The 21455-nt window shown below is 50.9% G+C and overlaps 1 protein-coding gene and 1 long non-coding RNA gene across 2 annotated transcripts in view; one reads left to right on the top strand and one right to left on the bottom strand.

The window, feature by feature from the left end:
* Window positions 1–21455, bottom strand: part of TMEM132D (transmembrane protein 132D) — a 596131-nt gene that overhangs the window by 75162 nt on the left and 499514 nt on the right. The window contains exon 5 of the mRNA XM_072802137.1: window positions 13110–13253. Coding sequence (XP_072658238.1) covers window positions 13110–13253 — 144 coding nt within the window. The remainder of the gene's footprint in view (window positions 1–13109; window positions 13254–21455) is intronic.
* LOC140619159 (uncharacterized) lies at window positions 11876–21385 on the top strand. The gene is made up of 2 exons (XR_012019088.1): window positions 11876–12126; window positions 19401–21385. It is a non-coding gene; the product is annotated as an uncharacterized lncRNA (long non-coding RNA).

Here is a 21455-nt window from a genome sequence, read left to right as displayed (position 1 = left end):
TCCCTTCAACGGCCTTGGCCACACCTCAGACTCTGCAGCGCACTGTGGCCCTCAGTTCCAGCATCCTCCAGAGGTACCCTGTTTCCTCTGCCTGGGAAGCCCTCCACCCCCGTCTCCCCTGTGGTCCCTTCAATCCACAACTCTGATGCCTCCTCCTCCAGGAAGTCTTCCCACATCTCCCCCCACTCCCTCTACCCTGGCGGTAGGTCCCTCTTCTGTGAGTTGAAACTCCTCCCATGACTCTCATCGCCTGGTTCTGTAATGATGTATCCATCCCCAGTGCTGAGCTACTCCAGGCTTCTGGACAGGGTACCTAGGGTACTAACCAGGCAGAGAGAGGGGGCAGGGAGGGAGACAGAGATGGAGAGGGAGACAGAAAGAGGCAGAGACAGAGAGAGATAAGGGGAGATAGGGAAACAGAGACACAGAGAAACAGAGGCAGAGAACCTTCAGCCTGGCTGAGCCCCTCCAGAGATCTGAAGCCAGAGTCCCTAGAAAACATGTAAATGTAGCACTCTACACAAGACGGGGTGTGGTTCAGTACTCGCTGGATCCAGTTTCTGTCGAGCTGATGGCGAAGACCAGTGAAAGGCTCATGGCGAGTGCTATCCTGAATTCTGAGATCGCCCATGCTCCAGAAGGATGCGCCGTGCTGCTCCCATGCTGTCCACCCCTCACTGCTCAGCCCAGGGATGGGGACCGCGGACAGGAGGAGCTGACCCACTGGGGGAAGCCAGGGTTCCTGAGACGGAACCACCGGTGGCCCTCAGCTCCCATGAGCAACGTCCCTGAGAGGATATAGCCCATCGGAAGCTGCCAGAAGGATGCCCCAAAGGAGCACTCAGGAGTCTAGAGGTGTCTAGGCCATCACCTCGTCGCAAAGCCAGGGGCTGGTGACCTGAAATATCATAGTCTGGGAGCCCCTGGACAACAAAGTGCCCAGTGCCGTGTGGCAGTGATGAAACCAAGAATGAACAGATGGCTTGATGTGGAGACTCACGTCCACACCCGCTGGGCAGTAAGGAAGAGGACCCCTGCCCTGGCCTCAGAGTGAAGACCTGAAAATCATGCGATGTCAGAGTGCAGTGGCCATGCAGGTGCTGGAGACCAGCATGCTCTGGGCAAGAAGGACTCATCTGGGCCCTGGACAAGGCCACCACGGGGCCCCTGCAAGGCCTAGCGAACATGAGGTATTACGGGGGCCGGGGGCTGGCCGACAGCCGGGCTATACACATAGATCCAGAAAATGTGCGCTGCTCAGCATGGAGTGAGGCTCTGCGTGGCCATGGGAGAAACGTGCATGCACTGTGCCATCATCCACACGTGAGGACAGCGCATCTCCTCGGCAGTGATGCCGGCAAGGCAGCCTGGGGTAGGCGGGAGGACGTGTCCCCACCCTGATGGCTGGCACCTGTGAATATGTCAAGTCACATGGCAAAGGGAAGGAAGGTGATGAATGGAGTTCAGGCTGCTCATCAGCTGATGCTGAGATGGGCAGAGGTGCTCGGTGGACCCAGGGGAGTCAGAGACAAGGGGCTTGCAGAGATGGGATCACTCGTCACAGTACAGTCAGAGATGCAGCAAGGCCAGCTTTGATCACAGAGGAAGGGGCCACAGGCCCACACATGTGCGTGGCCTCATCGTTTGATTTTTCAAAGACAGATTTAAAAATTCTCAGTGGGAACATCTCTGGCCTGTTGGCCAATAAGCCTCTGCCTGGTGCCCATAGGCATGCCTTTGCTAAGGATCCTGCAAAGTAACAAAGCACCTTTGAGAAACCATTCACCCAAAGTGCAGTTAACAAGCTCAGAATTCTGTTCCCACGGGACAGTGTGGATTTCCCGGATTCCCGAAAGGCCTCCTCTGTTCGCCGTGTAGCACCTGTCTTATCCACGCGGTCCCGCGGCCTCGTGCTGTGTTTGGGCCACAGGGTGCTCCTGTCTTGGTGGTGCAGGATGTCAAGGTAAAAATCAAGGATGACTGAAATGTGATGAAATATTAAAAATCGATTTATTCTTTTATTTTTATAAGCATTATCAATATTTTATTATTTCATCCAACGGGTTGTATTGTATTTAATTATTTTGTGATTATAGCTATCACAATCCTGTTTGGTTTACAGATTTTGTTTTCCCTGAGAGGGAACGCTAGAATAACGTCTGGTTTCAATATTAAGTGAATTTTTGTTGTTAGCTTTCCTCCCCCAGCTTCTTTGGGATATAAATTACATGCCGTATTGTGTAATTTTAGGGTGTATCACATGATGATTTATTTGACACACATATATACATTGTAAAAGGGCCACCACAACAGGAGTGGTCGACACCTCAAGTGATGGTGGTTTCTCCATGGTGGAAATACTGAAGGTCGGCTCTCTCAGGAGCTTTCAAGTACATAACACAGGATTATTAACTATAGCCGCCGTGCCGTCCATCAGATTCCCAGAACTTAGTTGTCTTATAACTGGAAGTTGGTGCCCATTGACCTACATCTTTGGAACATGGAAGAGTGAAGGAAACAGATCTTCCCCTGGACCTGGCCAGGAAGGATGCTGCCCTACGGACCCCTTGACTGTTAGCCCACTGAGACGCATGCTGGTCTAACCCACAAAACTGTAGGATAATTAAGGCTGTTTGAGGACAATGCACACGTGGTACCTTTTCACAGCAGTGGAAGACCAACACCGGTTGCACGGGGCGGAGAGAGCCCAGCACCAGCAGCCAGGGCTCAGTGCACAGCAGCGGGCTCCTGCCACAGCAGCTGCACTGCATGCTTCTGGGCCCCCAGCCTCCCCACCCGGCCGCAAGCAAGCACCGTCCTGCTTGCGTCCTGCTTGCTTCCTGCTGGCCATGATCTGCTTCGCATGCCCCTGCCCCACTCCGTGCCTCCCATCCTCTGCCCTACTCGGGCTCCTCTGGCTCACCTGAGAGCCCGTCGGTGCTGTTCCTCCTGCTGCAAACACTCTTCCTTCCTGCCCACTCTCCACGGGACTCGCTTGCCCCTCCCCTGTGTCAGAGCTGAACTTTGGGTCTCTAAAGTCTTAATCTGTTTTTTAGAAAAGACTATTTCCATGTAGAGAGGTCGCTGAATATGACCCGGGGCTGGGCCTCCCTGGTGTCCTACTGTTGTGTGTAACGTCTAAGCCTGCAAAGAGGCCTCTCTGGAATAGATCTCTGGGCCCTGCATCCTGGTGGATGTGTCCCGAGAAATGTTGCTTAGAGGTTTGAAGGTCCGTACTTGGGATTTGGGACCGGGCTGATTCTCTCATTTCTCTCATGGACTAAGTGCACCGCCTCCAGCAATGAGAAATCTCTGAGTTCTACTGGGAAAGGCTCTGAGCTTGGTTCTCCTTTTTGTCACAAACACACATTATACTTCCTGGTACCTTCTTTCTCTTTCTTCTTGGATCAAACACCTTCCCCTCAGGGGAAAGACAGCAGAAGTTTCTGTAATTCACCCTAAAATTAAAGTCAAGATTCTACATCAAGCTCTTGTGAGACAGGAATTCTGATAAGACTCTGAAAGAAAATAATTTTTAAGAAATCCCTTTTGGGTAAGTATAATCTCTAATTTGGGGTTCTACATGTACCTTTTCCCCTCTATAAATTTGCCTCTGTAGAAGAAGAAGACAAGGGGATGCTACTGGTACTAATTATCTATCACTATTTCATTAATGAGAGTTTCTGCTGTATGTTGGGCTTTATGTCATAGCTGGTATATGGTAAACTCAGAACCATTCTGACTGTGGTTTGAGCTGACATCTGCATGCCCCATTTTAGCACCAATGGAAGATGGAGGTTTGTCTCCTAAATCACCATGCAAAACACTACTGTTCTAATGCTGGGTTAAAAACAAAACAAAACGAAACAAAAAACAAAAAAAATCCAAAAACAATGCAGGGGCAGCCTGGGTGGCTCAGCTGTTTAGCCCCACCTTCAGCCTAGGGCCGGATCCTGGAGACCTGGAATCAAGTCCCACACCGGGCGGGATCCCTACATGGAGGCTGCTTCTCCCTCTGCCTGTGTCTTTGCCTCTCTCTGTGTCTCTCATGAATAAATAAAATCTTAAAAAAAAAACAACAATGCAACGGCTTTGTGCCAATTACACACCTTCTGTTTATGATACACAGTGTTTAACTGCCTGAGTGCTGAGTTAGAGGGTTTAAAATGAGTTATGGCCTGTATCTCATGCCTTAATGCACCTGTTGTCAATATGTTTCCTTCTTCATATAACAGTGTGTTTGTAGTCATGGATGTACAAGTCAAACAAATAATTTCCATCATAGAAATGGAGGGGAATTAGCGAGGCTCCCCTTTATAGGAATGTTACAATCCTGGAAGGTGCTATGACTGCAATTTGGGTTCCCGCCACCGGGTGGTGCCCATCAGGAACTGGCCTCTGTGGTTCCTGGCAAGGAGCCAGTGTCTGGCCCAGGTGTGCCTCTGACGCGTCCAGCTGATGCACCTGAGCATTCACCAACCAATGCCTCCAAAACCCAACTTTACTAAAGTAGCCCATCAAACACAAGTATGTGTGTTAATAAAGTCCATCTAACCAGAAATAACCATGGAAGGGAAACAGGAGATGTGCTACTTTGTACCTTGCTAGATGTTTCTCAATGTTTAAATACAAATCTAGGTTTATTTAGCTATTCATTCATTCACTCAACAAATAACTGCTCAGGTACTACCACAGGCCAGGCCTTCAGTTTAGTCCAGGAATACAGAAAGGCATTAGATATGTCCCCAGTGTAGAATTTCTCCAAATCCATCAGCAGTGCCCACACATAGATAACTCGGGGTAAGGACGATCCAAGCCCAGGACAGTCATATCTTACCTATAGAAAGGCAAAATTCACCCCTAGTGAAAATTACTCTTGAAAATCTTTTAAATTGAAACCCTTTTGGCCATGAATGTATCCTTTGACTTCTAACGTCTGACTTTTGTCATTTTAATCTTTAAAGCCTTGGAAGTAAGGTCGGTGCAGTGTCCTCCTGCTGAGTCTAATTGCCTACCTCATGTCTGTAAAAGGGATGCTCACCCCAAGGCTTCTTGTTCCCATTTAAGCTCCAGAGGATCCCAATTAACTGTCGCATTTCTTCATTCATGTAAAAAATGGAAAGTATGGAGTAGCAATCAGGCTGGATCCCTTCCTGCTCACCTCATCCCTGTTCCATTCAGAATGTTCTCTCTACTGCCTTCTCAACATACCTCACTCTTTCTGAACTGGACCAACAGAGCCATTTTCATAGGGTTCTAAGTACTATCCATCAACTCAAAGTCCATCATGCCTCCTGGGACCTGGAGGACCTGGAGGAAGTTCCATCCACCATCCTGGGGATTTTTTTTTTTTTTTTTGTATGAAGGTCTAGGGAAATCCCACCTTATAGTAAGTAAGCAGGCATGTCCTCACCCAAATGAGGAGAAGGGTGCTCTTGGTTGTTTACTGATTTTTTCCTACTAGAGAGAAGTTCCTCTCTGATATCAGAATGCTCTATGTGACAATCCAGAGAGGTGATGCTCTTCACCCACATTCACTGTGAAACTTCTAAGACCCCTTCCTCTGCACAGCTACTGGCAGAGACCCCAAGAGATGGCAGGTCTTGCTCCCAGCCCTGGGAAACTAGCAATGATCCAGTCAGCAAGCCTTTGTCCTCAGAGAGGACATGGAGAAAATGAAGCAGAGGAAGGAGTGGAGGTTGGGGTGGGGGCCATCTGAGCCGAGCCCCAGAGGGCGCAGAGGGTGAGCTGTGTGTATCTGAGAGAAGACAAACAGCAGTGTAGCTGGGGAAGAATGGGGAAATGAGGTCAGGGAGGGAGAGTGCAGGACAGGTCATGGGGGCCCTGGCGACAGCTGTGAGGCAGTCAGACTTCATGTGGAGGGAGATGGGGAGCCATGGGAAGAGCTAGCAAGAAATGTGGTGTGATGCACACTTCCACAGGGATGCATTCACTGCTAGTGCAGAAAAGAGTTTGGGGCACAGGACAAAGCTGAGAGCAGTCACCAGGGAGGAGGCCCCTGGATGGTTCACTTCATCTCCCAAGCCTAGCCCCCTGAGCCAGCTCTAAACAAAACCTGGGAAGAATCCACGGGGACGTTCTCCAGGTTAATGTTGCCGCTACAGGCACAGTTCTGCTGACAAAACAAATACACCAGGCATCGGAGTGACTCCCCAGCCCCATGAAGAATCTAGTCAGCCATGGGAATGTCATCACACCCACTTCACAACCGAAGAAACCGAGGAACAGAGAGACTAAGTATCTAGCCCTGGTTCTCACCTGTAAGTATCAGAGCTGGCATTGAAATCCAGGCAGCGTGGCACAAGAGCCCATGCCTTCAAGTGCCCTATGTGCTCTTCCGTGTGGCAACAGTCAAGTAGAACGTGGTAGCAGCCGCAACTTGGGATGGGGTGTGTGCCGCAGACCCCACCACTCCCTATCACTTCACACATTCGTTATCTCCTAGAGCTCATATTCAGCTGGGTTGGCCATCCTTGGTCGAAGTACTCCGAGATCCTTTATGTAAATTCTATGGAAGCGGGGGTCTCATGGGGAGCTATGTGGTTCCTTCTAGGTCTGAGGTGACAAGGAGGTTTTGTATCTTAGGCTGACGATTGGCACTGATTGCCGGGCCAGTGTCTGAATGCAATAGAGACATGTGCTGAATTCTACAGGTGACGTCTGTCCTGGGGCTGGCACCGGCAGGAGCACCCTGTGTGCCGTCCATTTGCTATTGCTACTGGAGGCTAACTGAGGGTGTATGTAGAGCAAGGCCGGCTTCCAGCTCTGACCCATTTTGCCCCATTTCCTCGGCAGGTGGAATCTCTGCTTGACCTGATTTTGCCTACCAAGGAGGAAAGTTTGGACAGAAATTTCTAGGAATTGATACACACCATCTCTCCCAGAAGTATATTTGCTATAACAAAGCATCGCCGAGAGATGTTAATTCCCAATCCAACGGCATGAAATTTTGCTGGAAGAATCGCAACCATCCATGGAGGAATTATTTCTGGCCAGGAGTGCAGGGCCTCAGAGCGCCCTGTGGGTAAGCACCCATGGAGAAAAGGCCCGCGTGGAGTCCCTGAGCAGAGGCCGGCAAGCTCCTCTGTAGGAAATGGATGGTGAGCGCATCTGGCTCTGCGGCTGGACCACCTCCCCCACTGCCACTCAACCAACCCTACCACGGCCTCGCAAGAGCAGCTGCCGACAAGAACACACAAACGTGCATTCCCGACTTGTTCTCACAGCAGGCATCGTGCGCCAAACCCTGTCCTGACAGAGGAGTGATGGAGGCAAAAATGCAATGGGACTTGGACACGGGGACCATGAATCTTGGTTTCTGAAGATGCGTCAAAACTCTGTGTGCGCAGAGTGGCATGATTCACAACAGTCCAAAGGTGAAGCAACCCAAGTGTCCATTGATGGATGAATGGAGGAACCAAGCATGGGCCGTTCATGCGGTGGCATTTCAGCCCTAACAATCCCCTAAGGGGATTCTGATACCTGCCACCCCGCGGATGAACCGAAAGAACAGTGCTGAGTTAAAGCAGCCACCACAGGACAGATACAGCACAGTTCTCTTCCTACTAGGCACCCAGAGGAGTTAACGTTCACGGAGACAGAATGTAGAAGAGAGTCTACCAGGGGTGGAGGGGCAGGGGGTGCGAGGGGCAGAGCTTCAGCTCTGCAGGATGCCCAGAGTCCTGAAGATGGATGAAACACCATGGGAACATTCCTAACACCTCTGAACTGTAGGCTTAGCAATCGCTAAGATGGTGCATTTTATGTTATGTGTATTTTGTCACAATTAAAAAAAAAACAACCTCTATTCGTCTCAATTTCCTTATGCAGAAAAAAAATCATCATTGCACAGTATGATTGCAAGGAGAAAAAGAAGTGGATGCTGCTCTGCTCTGTAATGGGTGCTCAATACACATTCAGACACTTTTTCCATTGTTAATGGGGTAACAGGGCTACTATAGCAGGAGTCAAGCCCCCCCCCCCCAACAAAGCTGGAAGACGCATTATGTTTTAAAAACCGACAGGCACAGAGGACAACAGTTGGAATCTACGAGATGGGCCTGTTATGGGGAAGAGAAGTATTGTTTCCTATAAACAAGAACATCTATTCTCAATCAAGCAATAACAAATTCAGCATTCAGAAGTCAGTTTCGGGCAAGGAACATCATTATTTGGTGTCCAAATAGAGGATAAAAGAAACAACACCAGACGAATGCCGAGTCGTCCCCCCACCCTGGCTGTCCCCTTTCCAACCTCTCCTGCCCCACCTTCGCATGCGTCCCCAGGGTCCACTGAGTGGTAGTCCGGGCTCCAGCGGCAGGTGGCTTCACCCCACTCCTCAGCTACAGATCCCACACACTCTGATGTGGGGACTTCCTTGCCTACAAAGATCGAAGAAGCAGTGTACTGGGAGGTCCCCTCATTGCAGGAAGACCCCCCTTGGCCCCGGAGCCAAGGAGGGATCAGTTCACAAACACAAGCGTATCCCCGCAGCAGGGCAGGAGAGGCATCACACTCCTACCTGGTGGGTGACAGGGTTATGTCCCTGCAGGAGCCCCAGGCGCCATCCTCAGAAGGGGCAGCAGGGACGGTGAGAAGTCTTAGTCCCTCTGCTGCCTGTTCCTTTGTGGGGTATTTACGAGGCCATTTGGCTAAACTCTTGGGCAGAAACAACCAAGCTGCCCTAAGAAGCAGGACAACAGCCTGAAGGTAAAGACGAGACCGAGGGCCATCCCCGCTGGTGGCTCCGTGTGCTTCCAGGGAGGAAGCCCAGCAGCATCCTGCAGGACCCGCCCCGCGGGCCACACCTGGCTCCCTCTGCTCAGGCCCTGCCCCGCCAGGAGCAACCCAGCGGCAGGTGCACGTCCAGGGGGGCCCAGGGCAGGTGGAGGGCCCTGCCCGCCACGCTCCCTGCCTCCTATGCGTCCAGGCAGCTTGCTCAGCGTCTCACCCCGTGGATGAACTGCTCTCCATCCCCTTACAGAGCTCTGCGCTCTCTCCTGCATGGACCCACCTTGGGAGAACGTGGCAGGCTGGGTGGTGCCCCACTCCCGCAGGCTGGTGTCCCCTGGAGGCGCCAGGAGGGCCCTGAGCCAGGGGACCATGGGGGTGGTGAGGCAGCTCCGGGGTCATGGGGGCGGGGGCGCTGCAGTGGCCCGGGGCAAGCGCCAGTTTACTGAGGAGCGTCAGCCAACACCTGGGACTGTCCTGGCAGAAAGCGCTCCGCCAGCGGCTCCAGTGATGCTCCAGCAAAGCTGCGTGCTCCTCCGTGGCTGGAGATGGAGTAGCTGCCCACGCCGCACTCTGGGGACTCTCACAGTCCGTCACCTGCAGCTCCCCGGGCCCAAGCTTCTGTGAGCCGCGTCCCTCCTGTGCCAAGACAGCACACAGAGCTGCCCGGGCCTCCCTCCTGCCTCTCCTCTGCAGACTGCATCCCTGGGCGATGAGGCTTTGCACAACCCAGGGACCAGAGTGTGGGGGGCTGTGGCCCTGGGCTCGTGGGTAAGGAAGCCACCTAGATGGGTTCCCAATGGAGCGGGTCCCAGGACTGGCCTGGGGGGTGAAGCCACACAGAACCGAGGAGCTCTGTCTGCAGGCGGGGGCTGAGAGAACAGAGAGAGATAGAGACAGAGACAAAGAGATAGAGCTAGCAACAGAGATAAACACAGAGAGACAGAGAGATGGAGATAGAGAGACAGAGAGACACAGAGATAGAGATAGAGACATAGAGGGAGATAGAGAGATAGAGAAATAGAGACAGAGATAGAGATAGAGATACAGAGACACAGAGATAGAAACAGAGAGATAGAGACAGAGAGAGATAGAGGGAGAAATGAACCCAGACAGAGATAGAGACAAAGAGACAGAGAGAGAGACAGAGCTAGCTGGAGGGAAGGAGGGAGGGGCAGAGAAAGAATAGTCTCACGATGTCTTTTGAGGTTCTGAATAAAACTCCCATAAAATACTCCTGACTTTGTTCTTTTCAATTACATCAGCCAACAACAGTTTTTTTGTTTTGTTTTGTTTTGTTTTGTTTTTTACTTTTTTTTAAAACTGGCATTGGTTGGTGTGGGTGGGATTTCCTGTTATTTCCAAACCCTCAGAATCACAAGGGATATTATTGCCAACACCCAAAATGCATCCATTAGGGATCTGCTGCCCTTGGAAACACAGCATCCTTGGGAAGCGTAAGGTAATGTGCCTTCACATAATTTACAGTTCAGTGCAAATGACTTTTCCAGTGGTTTCCTGTGAGGAGGTTTGGATACAGATGGCGGGGGGACACACAGGTTTATCCCACCTCTGGGTGGGAAGAAAGAAAGAACAAATAAAAATAAAAGAACTGGAGCTCTAAAGCGGACCTTGCTGCTGGGAGGCTTTCGGGGAGCCCACACAGGTGGCTGCGGTTCTTCTCCAGGGCTCCTGGGCCTTCTGTCTCAAGGGTTTCCAAACGACACCAAAGCATTATAAATGCCGGGAGTCTGTGAACCCTGAGCTGCACAGTGACAGCGGGGCTGTGGGTGCTGACTTTGGAGCTGTGCCTCCATCTCTGGGGTGTTTCTGCGGGTAGTGTTGGGAGTCCCGGGATCACCAGAGTCCTCAGCCTGGACTCCCTGGGGCATAAGTGGGGACTTCTTTGCTATTACAAGCCCAACTCCGAAGGAATCAATTTTCAGGAACATTCTGGGAAAGTCCGGTGTGGTCTGGTGGGACTTAGGCTCTCGGGCGCCATCGAGAGGACGTGGCTTCCCCACAGAGTGACTCTGGCTTCTCTGTTGTTTTATGCTCCCTGGCAGGCCCCTTTCTGGAGATGGTACCACCTGGTAACTGCAGGAGATCTTGTCAAGGATGGCTAGCAACAACAACAAAAGGAGGGGAGTCCTTCTGTCATAAGACTTGCAGCCTGACTCTCCAGGTTGCGCCTCTGTGCCTGGGACTGGGACTGTGTCTTTCCTGGAGCCAGGGATGGCGTCTAGAGTGGCCACCCTGGGTCACCTGGCCACCAGGAGCTGGAGTGGACGCGGCACCATTTAGGTTGCACGGATTAAGTGCAAAGACACAGAGGAATTTCCTGGAGAAAACATCATTGTTATCAGAAGGGCGGGTGGAGGCCGGCGAGAACACGCACGGACGTCTCCCCACCTTCATTCCCACCGTCCCTCTGTCTGGGGTGCACTTCCACGTCATGTGGCGCTCGGTCAACTGCGTGCAGACCCACCCTCAGTGTCTTGGTGAAACTATGTCCCCGAGAGCGCTTTCGAGATTCGGTGACACGCTCTCTCTTCCAGTTGATTGCGGCACTGTTCACGCGTTCATTCGACACACGTGTGTGGAGGCTAGCTGCCCGGGACTGTGCGTGAGGGGGACAGCGGTGCAGGAAGAGAACCAACCAGCCCTGCCCTCTCAGAGCCGATGGCCCCGTGAGACAGTCAGACAACTATGTACAATAAAATACAAATATGTATGTGAAGCTTTAGAAATACACGTTACACACATATAACACAGACGAATAAAGATAATGGATAAACAACCAGCAAGGCTGGGGAGAAGGGGAGGCGAGGGACCTCTCGGCCCTCCAGGGAAGCGAGTTTGAAGCAGGGTGACGGGGTATCTGAACTGTCAGAGGAAAGGCAAAGACTCCAGTGTGGCTAGAACAGAGAGAATGAGCTGGAACGGAAGAGAGTGAGGTCAGAGTTCAGGCAGGGGTGGCAGGTGGGCAGGACCCTGCGTCCACACTCCACTCTGGCTTCTCCTCTGAGACGGGAGAGAAGCCGGTGGACGTTTGTGAGCTGAGTGACATCATCAGACTGCATTTCCATCCCTCTGGCTGCTGCATTGAAACAGACTACGGGGAGGAGGCATGTGGGCAGGTGGCCCCGGAGAGCCCCCGAGGAGTCGCTGGGCGGGCCGGGAGGCATATAGGAGCTCAGGCTGGGAGGCAGCAGGCCACGGTGGAGCAGGGGCGGGTGGAAGGCACTCCCAACAGGATTTTCTGGGGGTTGGACGTGGGGAGAGAGAGAGAAATGAAGGGTGAGCCAAGATACTGGTCGGCGCCCTGGGAGGACCGGCCTGCCCTGTACCCACAGAGGGGATTCTGGAGCAGGGGTGAGTGATGTGTCATGATGCTTGTCTGTCCTTCCCATCTCTGCCTTCTCTCCAGGCAACTGCAGGACAGGGACCGTGCCTCTGACTGTTGTCCTACCGCCGTGAACAGGACCTGGCACTTAGTGAGGATTCAGTCACTGGATGTTCCCAGCAGAGGAGAGGGGCTTAGCAGCTCTGTCCAGACAAGGAGGGCGACCATGCTGGGACTGCTGCTGGAACCAGAGGGAAGGTGTGTCGTGTACCTGGAGCCCTCCTGCCACCCCCGGGGGGGTTTGCTGGAAGGTTGGCTCAGGGGTGGTGCCAGGCAGTGTTTGCCACCCCAGCTCTGGCTCCAGAGTGGGCAGAAGGGGGCATGACAAGCCCAGGCCCTCCTGACTGCAGCATGCCGCAAGGTGCCCTGCCGAGCGCATCCCCGTACCCCCAGCCAACGCATCTCCCTGCATGCCTTGGTTTTGCCTCATTGTGCATTCAGTGATAAAGAGAGAGAAGAGGGCAGGAAGAAAGGGCTCCAGGGAATGTAAACAGGGGGCTGCCCACCACTTCCCCAAGGGCAGAGCACTCCCGGGTAGGCCAGGGGAGTAGGGGATGGTGTCTTCTCTTCCTCCCCTGGCCGGTCCTGTCAGGACCCCAGCTGGGCGCTCGACACCCCCACAGACCGCACAGTCATCCCAGAGTGCGGCCGCACACTTGTCAGTCCAGGTGTGCCCCCATCCCAGCCCCTCCAGCCCTCCATAGCCCCCCCCCCCCCAGGGGCAGGGTAGAGGCCCCAGGCACTTGGCAAACACAAAAGGTCAGGAGCTTCATGACCTGGCTCGGCCTCCACGTGGTGTTTTATCCCAATCCAAGGAGGGTCTCCTGGCACAAGCACAGCGGGCTGGGAGGGGCCCCCCAGCGGCTGATGGACACAGACACTGTCACGGCGGCAGCCGGCAGCCGGCAGCAACTCTCAGGATGGGGCAGGGGGCAGGGAGATGTCAACTTGCCTTGATGACATCTTCATCAGATGAGCGGCACCCCACAGCCTCCAGCAGGTCTGTCACCGTGCCGTCCTCCTCCACCGAGACCACCTTCACGGGCACGGCCACCGTCTTCCCAGTGAGGATGGCTGTGTTCAGGATCTCTGCCTCCTGGAAGACCAAACACACCTTTCCATCACACACCGCCCCCTGCGTGACGGCCCCCCTGCCTCCCCAGGGACCCCAGTGCCAGCACCGCCCAGAGGTGACATCCTGCCATCACCCAAACGTCCATGGGGAGAAGGTGACGGGGAAGGGTAGCACGTGCGGCGGCTCGGGAGCAGGTGTGTTGTTAGTGTTGTGTTGGACAGAGCTCACCACCTGCCAAGGGCCATTCCCAGGGCTTTATAAGAGTGGACGTATTAACTCTCAGACCAGACTGACAGGCTTAGGATTCTCTCCATTTTGTGACAGCTCAGAGAGGCTTTGCAGCTGGCCCGAGGTTGCACAGCTGGGCAACAGTGAAGGTGGGATTTGAACCCAGGATGTCTAGTGGCTGAGTCCATGTGTTAGCTATTCCAGTATGTCTGAACCCCCACAAAATGATTCCTCTTTCAACTGAGAACTGAGAACTGTTGGCCCTAAAAGGAGCTGAGAACTGTTGGCCCTAAAAGGAGCCGAAATCACACCCCAACCACACCCCATCCAACGTGTAGAGTGCACATGGAAGCTGAGACCCTCACTCTCAGAACTCTGTCGCTCTGGTTGTCTTTCTTTCTTGTACCTTTTCCAGGCTTTTACTGGGTCCTGGTCTCTGTGTGCATTTGGAATGCTGTCATGGCCCCAAAGACATGCTCAGCCCCAGTGATGTGACACATGCGTGCAACATACACACACTCACAAACACTCACAAAAACATGCGTTTGCCTGCTGAACACTTCCTTTTTCATCCATCTCAGGGTGTCCCACAGGATGTCCCCACTTGCCTTTGTATTTGCTCTCCAAGCCCCTAAGAGCCCAGGAGACCCAAGCACAGAATCTCCTCCATGGCATCTAACACCATAGCTGTCTTACTAAGACCTGTTCACTCGGCCATCTCTCCTCCAGGCTGTCAGCTCCGTGGGGCTGGATCTGCCTTCTGTTCCCCAATGCCAGGTGTAGTGCTGGCTACAGCAAGCAGTACAACATCTGCAGGGTGTGTGGATAAGGACTCAACCGGGAGGACTGGAATCCACCCCCCTGCCTCCCTGGTCTCTGGCTCTTTGTCCTGTGCACGGACCCAGGGTCTCAGGCTGCTTGTCCCAGACCCCGCGTAGTAGCTCTCACTCTGCATCTGCCTGGACTGCACCTGTGTCTCCTTGCAGTTCCACCTACGGGGCCCTGGGAGACCCATCACAGGAACCCACTTTTCAAATTTTTTTTTTTTATTTATGATAGGCACACAGTGAGAGAGAGAGAGAGAGAGGCAGAGACACAGGCAGAGGGAGAAGCAGGCTCCATGCACCGGGAGCCCGACGTGGGAACCCACTTTTCAAATGGAGAAAACTGTGCCCCAAGAATCAGAAATGGGTCTCATTCCCCTCTGCAGGATTTGTCTCTGCCGATTACATGAAGATAAATGTCCCCATATAACCCACAGCTTCTGTGCAACAAGCCTTCCGAGTTCTAGCCCATGCTGGCGTTCCTGCTCAGTGCCCATAGCTGCATGCCAACGGTGCCCCCAAGAGAGGGATTGTGTTGGCGTGAATACTGAGTTTCTTCTATACGCCCGACCTCGTCTGGCCCATCCTCAGTAGAGCAACAGGGAGATGCCTGGATGGGAGCTAGGTGATATACCTCTCTTAGGGCCAGGCTTGCACAGGTTCTCGTTAATTTGATTTTCATGTGAAATCGCAAATTCCCATTTAGGAGCATGCCAGAGGAAGGAATAGAAATGTATCATCCTAACATTGCATAACTGTTTTCCTTATGTTAACTTTATATTTCTTACGTAAGATCTTGTTTTTCCTTTACAGGACTAGTTCATCTTATAATTAGCTCATTTGGTTTAGATTTGGATGTGGAACTATATATCTATATTTTTTTTCATTATTTAATTATGAAAGAGAGACTGCAGTTTGGAATGTTCCTGAATTTCAAAGACCATGCCTTATACTGTCTCAATCTGCAGAAGCTTCTAAATGCCCATTGATCATGCACTTGTTGGATTTTTTCCCCTCTTCCCCCTCCTCTGTGAGTTCCTAGCTTGATATGATTTGCAGCTGCTCACAAGTCTCTAGGCAAGAGATGGTGGAAGTGCCCACATAGCCTCAGTTTGGGTTGAGACGCACACACAACTGCTTTGATGATTAGACCCCATAAAACCCCTGGAAGCTCTGCTGCCTTGCTGCCATGGGTCACCCTTAACCAGCCCCTCAGAGCTAGGAAAGCAAGGCAAGAATGTCTTGAGAAAGCACCGTGTCAGTTCTCATTGGTAGCTCCATGCTCCCTTCTGCTACCTGGACACTGCACACCAGCAAGGACTCCCTGGGTGTCCCACAGATCACAGATCTTCAGGCTCTACAGAGGCCAGGAGGAGGCAAAAACAGGGGGGGAAAGTGACCGAGCTTTGAGGCAATCTCATAAGAGAGGCCACAAATACCTTTCTTGGGATTCAACTGAGGATCAATCATAAGAAAACAATGACTGTTCTGATCTTGCCGGAGCAATGATGGCTCATATCTTTGTTTGGATCCCCTCTAGAAACGGATTCTAGGACAAGGATTCAAGGCCAGGGTGGCTTAGTAGAGAGGTTCAGGAAGTGACAGTAGGGGAGTTGGGGAGAGATGGCCAGGAAGGTGAGTGTGCTATGCCAGCTCCTGCAGTGGGCGGCTGGGGGTAGTGCGAGGACTGAGCCGTGTTGCAAAATACACCATGTGTGTTATATATTTCCATATGTTGAGATATATTATCATACATTCCCTTGCAGGGAAACTACCTAAAATATACACCTAAAAATAGTTCCATGGAGAGGCGAGGGAGCTGAGTTATTTATACCGCGTCTCCAGAGAGCTGTCCCAGGACTGACCGTTCCCAGCATGTCCAGCCTGCTGTGTGTGCGGGTAAAGCAGCTGTTCCTGGTTTCAAAGGATGCTCTGATGGATGGTGGTCTGGAGCACTGTGCCGTGCTGGGTGCAAGGGATGTGCATGGAGCAGAGGATTGAGCAATAAAACTGAGGAATGATGTGTCATCCAGAGGTCTGATGGATTGGAAGCAGAATTAAGAGTTGTTTTTTTTAATTTCCTCATGCTTTCAAGCATCCTAATTTTCTGCTTCATGAACATTCTCACTGATTCACATTCACCCTTCCAAATTAATTTTAAAATGGAGGAGATGAAGATGATTGAGGCAGATAAACATCCCACTGGGGGCCTTCTAAAACACATGCAAAGGTTGATCTGTGTGTGAGAGACAGCTTGCCGCCTACCTGATGTCCACCTTCCTTTCTGCCCTCCTAGCAAGACCCCAATTTTATCTGAGGCTGCAAGATGCCCAGCTAAAATTACTGCATTTTGGGGAGGGGGCTGCCCTTCATCTGTGACACGGTTCTGGTCCATGAGATATAAATGGAAGTCATTTGGTGAGGCTTCCAAAAAAGTTTGCTTAAAACAGCAGATTCTGAAGGTTGTTTTAGGTTTTCCCTTTCTTCCTGTGGCCAAACATAGATGATACATGATTTGGGGCTATATTTTACACTCCTAAGGTTAAAGCATGTGGTTAAAAGCCACAGTCAAGGGCAGAGTGCTGGGTGTAAATCCAGCCTCTGATTCTGTCCCATGGGAGACTTCAGATGGCTCACCTGTCTCTCGGTGCCTAATTAGTTTCAACAATGGAATGAGGGTAGCACACTGCTCACTTCCTGGGTCTCCCTGGTGTTGAGGAGTCAACAATGTTAGGGAATTTATGACAATGGCCCATGCCTCATCCATCCTCTTTGAGTGTCTGATAAACACACAGGTGTGAGTGGCAGCTGCACCAGAGTGGACAGCATCCCCCCAACATTCATGTCCACTCAAAACCTCCTTACAGCTTCGTTTGGGAAGAGGGGCTTTGCAGATATAATTAGTTAAGTTCAAATGAGGTCGTTCTGGAGGAGGCCCTCATCTAATGACTGGTGTCTTCATAAGATGAGAAGACAGACAGAGCCCCCTGGAAGGCATCTCTGTGAAGGTCAGGCGAAGATCAGGGTGGTGCATCTGGGAGCCGAGGAACATCCAGGCTGGAGGAGATAAGGAAGGATTCTCCCCAAGAGACTTCAGAGGGAGTGTGATCCTGTCTTCACCTTGAGTTTGGACTGTGATCTCCAGAAGGGCATGAGAACAGATATCTCAGGTCTTAGGCTGAAACCAGCAAGTCAAATAGCTTATGGTCCCTAATGAGGGAGGAGAAAATGATTTTTTGCCTTCGCTGTTACCGTGGCCCCTCTGGAGATGATGTGCTATCTTAACATATGGCTCTGAGATGGTCCCATGTGTGTTGAGCTAGATGAGTAGGGTTGGAAGGAATAAAAATAGGTGCGGTGTTAGCAGCATCACTGCTTCCTCCTAACAAGAGCATCACAGGGGGAAGCTACAGCATCCCACTGAGGCGGGCATACAAGGGCTAACGTGCCATAAAACAAACAACTGGCACATAGACCGTGGCTGCTCCGCATGGGAAGCTGGCGTGGGGTCGGCATCAGCGCCAGTGGGGGGAGTCCTCAGGTCACCATGGCCCACAGCCCCATCCCACACCCCAGTGCACAGAGTTTCACATCATTTAACTCCCTGAGACAGGAAACTGGAAGATGACCATTCTGGGAGAGTGGAAGTAGAGTTAACTGGTAACCAGATTTTCCTTAGATTCACACAAAGGAAGCATTTCCTACATGGGCCGCTAACGAGGACATGAGTCCCAGATAGGACTGCAGCTAAATACTCAGGCAGATTTCCTTAAAATATCGTTTATTATGAGTCATTGGGATGGAAGCTTCTGTTTTTTCTGCCCAATCTCTTCTCCATCACAGCACATCAATTATCTTCAGGGGAAGGCATTCCTTCTCCTTTGAACAGACACAGCAGCCATCTCTCCCCCCGCTGCCCGGGGGTCAGCAGGCATCCCGGGGCCATGCTGCCAGCCTCCCCCCATCCAACCCCAGGGATGGGAATTCCATTCAAGGGGAGCAGGCAGGAGCCCTGGATGCTCGGATCTCATTCCCCATCAGCAGCACCTGAAAACCTGTCATTTACTCTCTTATCTGCATTCCCATGGAACATTCTGGTTTCCTGCCTTTTCTGTTGTTCCATCTGTTCTTTGGGAGAGCCCGTATTCTTTCACCAAATTTCTCCTTAGAAGGTGATTCTTATGTTAAGTGGTCCTGACACACACACACATACAATAATGATAATAAGGGACATTTTGGAAGGTGACGCCTATGCTTGTGGCCTCAATAGTGATGCTAGTTTTATGGGCGCGTATATTTATCCCCAAACTCATCAGGTTATATAGATTAAACAGCTTTGTGTATGTCAACCATACCTCAAAAGTAGTTAAAAAATCCCAAACTTAACGAGAATCAGTTCCTTTTGCTTAGAAGGAACCCCTAATTAATAAACATGATCAGGAAGGTGGTTCAAAGGGTTTCTTTCCTATTCTCACTGAGATGCAGACTTACTTAGTATTTCTTAATGATTATCAACCTCAGTTTGCCAATGTGTAAATTGGATATTGCATTATTCTGATTCTCCCCCAGTAGAGCCTGGGACTGTCTCTAGGCGGTGTTAATTTATTTGCAAGGAGTAGGAGTGGGGGATGAGGTGTGGGAAGGAGGAACAGCCCACAGGAGGTGGTATGTCCAGCCTGCATCAGGGGACTCAGGAAGCTAGCATCTCCAGAGGTCCGGCTGCAACCTGGAAGCGTGCATTCCCTCGGAGGTGTTAACTCCACACTTGGCAGGACTTCCAGCATGTCAGAGAAGCCCTGGAGCAAAACGTGGAAGGTGGTGTGACATAACTTGAGATGGGCCAGGTCAGGGAACTGTCCAGCGTGGAAGAGAGCAAAGGGCACAGGACAGGGTGCCAGAGGCAACAGCTCCAGGAATGGACTCAGGTGGTTAGAAAGTTCTTGTGTGTTGGGAGGGAACGTCCCATGATAAAGGCTGGGGTAAGTATTTTGCTTACTTTCTTAATAAAAGGAACACGCTCAGGCATTCTTGTTTATATGGTGACCTGCAGCCAGAATTTACAGCAATTCAAACAGCAGGCTTCAGAAGTAATGCTTCTTCTCTTGTCTGCTTATAGTCCTCGGAGAAACTGAACACTCACTTAACAAGACCATATCAAATGCTCCACTGAAGCATCAGGTGATCCACCAGCAAGCTTGTTGGCATCTGTCCAGGTCCTCAGGAGATGACGAGCTGACACGTCCTGCATCAAGGAGCCACACAGACTGGGTGGACACCAGCTGGGGTGCTATACTGCAAGGCCCTGCAAGCACATTTTAACTCTACCTATAATCTGCAACATCGTTACTCACCTACTGATACCTCTGCCACTTCCTGTATTGCTAATATATTTGTTGCATGGGATATGTGTTTCATTTCTCCCATACCTGCTCCTTCCTCAAGAACATCTTGGAAACCACATTTGGTTTTGAGAGATACCGTGTGACTCAAGGATTTTAGTTGCAGGCAACAGAATCTGTTCTTGCTCATTTCAGGAGAAAGGGATTTATGGAGGACTTGGCATCGTTGATGGGGCTGAGGAAACAGAGCCCAACCGACCTCCCAAGATCAGTGTCTGGAACCCTTGGTGGGCCTGCCACAGACTTGCTGCCTCTGCCCTGATTAGGAGGCTGGGGAGTCAGGCAGATTGTTTAAGACCTTTGCTGCCTCTCTCCAAATCCCACATACCTCCTCTTCCCCACGTTGGAGAGAAAGTGTCACACAGGCACATCTAATTGGCAGAGACTAAATCACAAGCCTAATCCCTCAGGGACTCTGTTCTCTCCCAAGGAGGCTGAATAAAGCAGATTTTTGGAATTTACTTAGAAAACGTGAAATTTACACAGCAAGGGGCTGTAAGGACACAGAGGGGATACCTTTTGGGCAGCTACAAATGATAGTTTTCCATGACCTATATCAACACAACATGCTCTGGTATCTTCCTGATGGTTATGTACAAAAAGGCATATTCTGCTAAATCAATCCATTCTCTTTAAAATTTTATAATATTGCATCGTTTACCCTCTGCTCTTGATTCCACCTCCAACAACACAAATTAAGTAGTACCTTATGATTCTCTGTCCACAGCAGACTGAATTCTAGGACATCAGATGTCAAAGGGACATAAGATGCAAGAATTCAGTTTTCATACCAATACAATATTCTGCACAGCTAAAGGCAGATACTCATATCCAGTACAAAAATGATTTTTTCCCTCCTGCCAAGTTATATCATACTCAAAGGTGGTATTTAAAGTACAGGAGGAAAATCCTAAAGCACCTGGTATGGCAGGAGTACTGATCAATCAGAAGAGTCGCCTGGCCAATCAGTCTGGATGCTGACGGGAATACCGTGTGAGTGGATTCCAGTTTACTGCAGAGAAAGGAAGGTTCAGGAAATATGCCATTTACACCTCCATATTTCCCAGGTCCCTTGGAGTTGGAGCCACGTGAATAGTTAGAGCTTTTAAAATGTGAGGATCAGTGTTGTCTGTTACCTCTGGGTTGGGGCAATAAAGCTTTGGTGCACGATTACCATTGTTTCTCATCAGCTGCTCTGCTGACTGAGCTTACATATTTCTGATGGTGCAGCCACAAGATGGTAGCACCTCTATTAGTCTGGTTATCCCCATCGCTGTATGGAGAAGAGGTTCCTGCTGACCCCCAGAGGACGTGAAGGACGAGTAATAAATATGCTCTCTTTGCCTTAAGGCAATGAGACTTTTGGAGATACTTGTTTTTGCACTATAACCCAACCTATCCTGTCTAATATATAACATTCCCCACCTTCAGCTTCCAAACAATAAAAATATTCCTTCAGTTCTGAACTGTTCAGGTATGAGAAGCCAACATTTCCTCCATGTGTTTGGTGGCTGGCTCCATCTCCTGGTTTCTCTTGTGATGAGCTTGGGCAGACCCAGCCTGATGCAGTGCCAAAACCAAACATCTCCACAGCTGTGCATGGCTTCCGTGTCGTTTCTTAATTGTGGTTAACTTCTTAAGTCTTTTCAACTCATTTCCCAACAAAGATCAATCACCTAATAAATACAATAATGACTCATTATCCTGTCCTTGTCTTTTGCTTGTCTGGTCAAGCCCTGTCATTCCAGGCTCTACCCCCTGTAGATAACAAA

The sequence above is a fragment of the Canis lupus genome, chromosome 27 (genome assembly GCF_048164855.1).
Source record: "Canis lupus baileyi chromosome 27, mCanLup2.hap1, whole genome shotgun sequence".
NCBI lineage: Eukaryota > Metazoa > Chordata > Mammalia > Carnivora > Canidae > Canis > Canis lupus.
This window is presented reverse-complemented; position numbering and strand designations above follow the sequence as displayed.